We start from the raw sequence: 5,994 nt of genomic DNA, 5'->3' as shown, positions 1-5,994 counted from the left end.
CAATGATGGCTGCAACCAAAAAATAGCTGGGCGTTGTGGCGAGTGCCTGTGATCCCAGGAGTTGGAGGTTGCTGTGAGCTGTGATGCCACAGCACTCTACCCAGGGGGACAGCTTGAGGCTCTGTCTCAAAATAAAATAAAATAAAAATAAAACAGAAAAGAATTAAAGGGGGGGTGTCTAAGCAACCAAGTCTTCCCTGGAAGAGAATAGGAAGGCGCGAGAAGTGAATTATAGGTTTATTTGCATATACACAAGAGAAGAGTTAACTGTTGCTGCGTGAGAAGAGGCAGGGCTTGTGAGGAGGTAAGGCTTCAGCAGAGGAAGGCACCTTGACAGACAAACAAGAGACTCTCAGCTTATGAAATCAAGCACAGTTGCAAACTTCATTTGCCCTAGTCCAACAATTCATTTAACTCATATACCAGCTATCCTAGAGAATCATTTACAAAACCAGGTGGAAAACAAAGTAGAGAGAAATGGTTTTAAACATCTGGACCTGCTGCTCAAAACTTTATGTACAGGATGAAGAAAAAAAAGTAAGAGGCACTTGCAAATTGCTTTTAAACTAATCAGTGCCATCTGTCCTGCTAGTAAAAATATCTATTGGTAGAGAAATCAGGGGTTAAATGTGCCTCCAAAGTTGAGGCCTCAATTCCACAAGAGTTTAGGCAAAGGTACCAGGAGTAGTTCCCACCAGGTTGCCAGCCCCATGATCACAGACATAAGGTGTCTAGAAATGAGGGTGGAGCAACCACAGAAACACACCTCTCTCAGCTTGCTCCTATGTGTCTGCTGGGGCCTTTCTCCTGGAGAGCTGATCTTACCATGCTGCAAAGCCTCTCCCAATGATAGAAGGCATCTTTGCTAAAAATGACCTTTGTTGGCTTCTACAGTTAACCAAAGTGAACCTTGACTTCTCTTTCAAGTACCCAACTGAAAATAAGGCTTTTAACATGAAAAGACCAAGTTCTTCTGCATTTGGGAACTGTAACTACCAAGTAGCTAGTTTCCAAGGGAACCTTTCTTCTTTTTCTCCAGGAAGATATGTGGACTGTCCTTAGAGAAATCAGAAGAAGCAACCTGCTTATTAGATTAAAATATAATATAAAGATTGGGTACTCTGACTAAGAAGGGGAAGAGAAACACACACTGAGTGATTACATCTTTTTTTGTATATAAAGGATTAAAAAATTCCAATTTAATACATTTTGGAAAAGCAAATGTAAAATGACTTGGGCTTATAAAACCAGAATTTACAATTATCTATGAATAGTCAAAGACAAACCATAGAATCATTTTGATAACAAATCCAAAGCAATTCCAAGGTTGGTTACAGAATCACTGTCCCCTTCCCCAGTAAGAGTCCAGTTGTTACGCTGTACACACCCCCACCGCTAAAGTGTTTTCACACCCCAGACACTTCCCACTGTTGCCTTTCCTAGAGCTTAAGTGAGATGTTATCTCCTTTTGGCTTACACCAAGGACCTTCCTTTTATAAATAACACCCGTACCCCCACCTCCAGTGCCTGAATTCTTCCCAAGTCTTCTGCCTCCACAGATGGCCTCCTCCTCTCCATCCCAGTTCTAGTGGGATAGGCCTTTCTCTAAAAGGGATGCTGGGGCAAGGAGGCCTGAGGAACCTCATGGTCCTGCTGACACTAATTCCAGCTGGGCCCCAGTTGTCTAGCATCTTAGTGCTCAACAGAGTCACACTGTTCTACTCTCACTTCCTCATTTCTTGCCAGTATTCTGCCTTTTTGACATCTGTGACAAGACATCTGGTTATCCCTAGGTCCTCTGGTCTTACACAATCCTTCATTGATAACTGACTGTAACTAATACCACAACACTGACAATTTCTTGGTCTTTTTCCTCTCTCAATCCTTATCTACCTCAATGCAACTGAATCTCCTTTGGGAATCAGGAATCTTAAACCAGACTCCTCCCCCCACACCCTGCACCTCCCAGTAGACCTACTTTATAAGAATCTGTTACCTCGAGATGCCCATTGCTCTGCAAAATTTAGTCAAAACACCACAGCCTCTGCCAACTGCACCTCTGAGAGGAGATCCAAGTCCTACCAGTTCTAACCAATGGTTTTAGGTTGAGTTAAATGGATATAGTCCCACCTTCTGCTCTTCTACACATCTTCATTAACACACCTGTAACAACTGCTTTAGTAGTCTGAGCACAAAGCTCTTCTTTCCCCTTCTTGCAGAATGCCTGAACTCCGTAATATGGAACCAAGGCAGCACCTGCTGGTCTCTGAATGCCTCTTAGGAACTAGCACCTAACTGGCTAAAATGAATTATCCACAACTAGTTATATTTTATGGCCTCCCATGCAGTACACACTGTAGCACTGCTCAATTTGTAACCAGCGAAATTTATCAGGGATCTAAATTCTCTTGAATCTGATCTTAGGTACTAACTTCTTATTAGCATTAAAGATAGTCCACTTTTAGTATGTCCACATTAAATTGTTCAACCAAGTATTGTGTAAAGAAAACATGGAAGATTTCTTTAAGAAAGGAACCATGTTTTCCTCTCCATCACAGCCAATGGGCTGGAGGCTCATTTCCATTCTCCACTCCATTCTTCTAGCATGAATCTATAGCTCACTGGCAGCACACATGATTTAACAGGCATCCTATGTTACCTATGTCATGTAAACAGGGTGAGATGGCAAAAAATACATATTCATAGATCCTTTCTGATGGAGAAATGAAACAAAGGTCTTAGGAGATGACGAGCTCACACGTGCCAGGGCGTACACACACAAGAACAAGTCAAACGTTTCAACAAGGATTCACTCTCACAGAACCTCGCACAGGCACACCATGCTCCGGTCTTACTAGAAAGGAGTCACTTGGGTTTTTTTCCCTTTCTTAACACAGCACAAGCTGACGGTCAGCTAGACATTCAGACCCATGATGAATGTTGGATAGAAGGGAGCAGCAGCAGACACAACATTTCAGGCCCTGGTTTTATGTGCCTTTAATACTTGTTTTTCCTTTCCTCTGTATTCACTAAATAGGAATTTTTTTTTAATAAGGCTACTTTTTGTAGCTTTTATTTTCCCTTTTTATTTATCATGTTTTTAATTTCTTCTCTGAGGAGGAATTCTCTGAATCTGTATCTTCCAATTCAAGTCGGTGCCTTTTGAGGCCACTGTGGCCATGGACAGCCCTGCTGTTGTCTGTGGCTGGGGAATCACCACTGGGGTCATCTCTCGTTCCAACATTGGGGGTCTCACAGACCATTTCAGACCCGCAACAATCTTTATGTAAGAGTGTCCCTGTCAGGGACAAGTTATCATGGTCAGTGTCTGAATTTCCTGGGGAAGAGTAGGCCATAGCCTCTAGCTCTCCAAAGTTCTGCCCACTATTGTGAGGGTGAGAGGGGCGGGGGTGTAAGCGTCCATTGTTGTGGTTGGCACAGATGGTCTCCAGGTTCCTCTCCTCACTGTCATCAGACTGGGTCCTGGGACAGGTGCCAGACCCACTGCTGAAAGTGGAGCCAGATGCCTTGGGGATAGGGGGAGAAGGTGGCTCCTCAGCCCGACTGTTCAGGGCCTTTCCATTGAGCTTCTTGGTTTCGAAAGGGTGTTCTACAGAGCCCCCATTGTTAGCGTCCTGAGAGGTGCCCTCTGGCACCTCTGCCCAAAGGTGGCTGCTATACTCGTGGCCTGAACCATTGCTGGGATTTCTAGAAGTCTCTTCTTTAAAAATGTCCTTGCTGCAGCCTTCAGGAGGCAGGTCCTGGTTTCTCTGAACCATTGCTGTGCTTAGACAGGCTTCCTTACTGGAGGAAGGGGCTGGGTTGTCTCTGCGGCTGGTTCCTGCTCTTCCTTCTTCTGCCTCCCCTGTCACTAAGGAGGTCTCGCCATCTTTATTATTTGAGTAGGAGATATAGGAGTAGCGGAGCCACTTGTAAGCTTTATAAATCTTCCGCTCAACTGATTCAATGTCAGAAGTTGGTGATGTCCGGCTTGGCTGAATCTCCAGTGTGGCAGTGCTCCGCTCAGGGGAGGAGGTGGGAGAGGAGGAGAGGTCATCCACTTTGATTTGGGGGTAATCATAGTTGTCTTCTCCAATGTAGGTGTTGGTGGGCTTGATCGGGGCACCAGGCCTCTCTTCTCGGGGTGTCTTTTGTCGGCGCCGCATGGCATTCCTCTGCCGGGTAGAGGCTCGCCGTTCATTCAGCTCCTCCTCATCCTCTGAGCTGCTAGAGCTGCTAGAACTGCTGGATTCGTCTTCAGGACTGGGTGACCGTGGCCGGGGGAAGAGATCTGTGTCCAGTTCAACCTCACAGGCATTCTCTTCAGAATCAGACTCATTGGAAAGTGCCAGGAGGCGTTTGTCCTGGTAGCGCCGCAGAGCAGACAGACGCTGCTGGCGGGAGGCAGCATCCTCACACGTGGGTGTTGGGGGAGTAGATGCCACTGCATTTGTGGCAGTGACCCGCAGGGGCCCCAGATGGAAGGCATTGTCGGCAGACTCATCTACCGTGGGAGGTGGGGAGCGAGGCAGTGAGGCTGAGGACTCTGAGTCCGTGTAGCCTGAGCGCTCGCTGACCCCTGCGTGTAGCTGGAGGATGGTACTCTCACTGAGGTCGCTGTCTGAGTCAGAGCTCCAACCCTCAATCTCTCGGCGTACCAGGGAGTCAAAAAAAGCCATCATCCGGGGGTCTTCCTGGACCGACTGGTTGGCATAGTCATGTGACAGGCCACTACCACTGTTCAGCACGAGGCTGATATACTCTTCATGGGTATAGAGGCAGCGGGAATCATCCTCAATCCGACCATCGAGGTCTCCAGTACATCCTGGCTGCTTGTATGGACTCCAGATCTGCACAGTTGAAAACAAAAGCAACAAGCACCAATTGAAAAGTGTTCCATAGCTGGTGATGACAAGAACACCACTGCAGAGCTTCTCCAGACCATCCCTGTCATTTGGCCAGGACTTGTTAACCAAACCTTTTACAGTCTGATGTGGGAAAAGCACACTGTAGCACTCAGTATTAGCCTAGTGTCACGAGAACTAAGTCCTGTCTCTTGGCCCAAGCTAGTCACATGCTGTTTCCCCCACGAGTCCCCCTCCCTTTCAATTTTGTCTCTGGGTACTCTGGAAATTATAATCATGATCTCAGAAGACAGAGGATGGCCAGAGTGCTAAACTCAGAGGACTGAAACTGTGCACAGAGAGATACCACTTCTTCAAAGTAAATACAAACCCAGCAGTTAGTCCCTAGCGACAGTTAATATTCCAGTCTATAACTCCACTTCTCCTCAGCTGCAATGTTTCTATTTTTAACTAATGGGAATTGCTTACTGGAGCTTATAAGAATAACCAACTGCCTACACTGCAGTTCCCTCTTGGACATAGGCATCAGTTACCGAGGAAACTGGGTTCTCCATGTAGGGAGCTACTAGGTTCTCCAAGCAGGGAGCTGCTGGCTTGCTCTCCAACTCTTCTGTTAACTGCAGGAATAGGTAGGGTACACTCCCCAAGGAAAGGTGAATGCAGCCCCATCCATTAACATCCTTCCAATCTATGGTCAAGGACATGACTCATAGCTAAATGGTGGCAGAACTAGAATCCAACCTCAAGAATGTCTAATTCAATGGCTCACCTTTAAAGGTTGGATAAGTTACGCAAAAATCAATTCAAGGTAATTAAGCTGTCACTGGAAATGAAAATGATTAGCTCCACCTGATTGTCAGACTGGTCCACAGAGCAGCACAAAGGAGCTCAGTTACATCAGCCTGTAGCCATGGCAACTTAGATAAAATTTTGGGTGATTTTCTTACATGACAGGCTAGTGTCTATCTTTAGATGGCATCTAATGTAAAAAACAGTGACCCCTCATTCCCCATCCTCCATCAAGACAAAGAATTTGTGTCCCCAAAGCTATCTAAGGAAAAATTCACCTCCCTATAGGAATTTTCTTTTTCTTTTTCTTTTTTTTTTTTTTGAGACAGAGCCTCAAGCT

The 5,994-nt window shown here is 45.8% G+C and overlaps 1 protein-coding gene across 1 annotated transcript in view; it reads right to left on the bottom strand.

Annotated features, from left to right (window-relative positions):
* Positions 1–2,972: 2,972 nt before the first annotated feature.
* The window catches only part of DCAF5 (DDB1 and CUL4 associated factor 5), a 122,785-nt gene continuing 119,763 nt past the window's right edge, over positions 2,973–5,994 (bottom strand). Inside the window, exon 8 of the mRNA XM_023517622.1 lies at positions 2,973–4,850. Coding sequence (XP_023373390.1) covers positions 3,093–4,850 — 1,758 coding nt within the window. The 3' untranslated portion in view covers positions 2,973–3,092. The remainder of the gene's footprint in view (positions 4,851–5,994) is intronic.

The sequence above is a fragment of the Otolemur garnettii genome, unplaced genomic scaffold (assembly GCF_000181295.1).
Source record: "Otolemur garnettii isolate 467f Iridium unplaced genomic scaffold, OtoGar3 scaffold00115, whole genome shotgun sequence".
NCBI lineage: Eukaryota > Metazoa > Chordata > Mammalia > Primates > Galagidae > Otolemur > Otolemur garnettii.
This window is presented reverse-complemented; position numbering and strand designations above follow the sequence as displayed.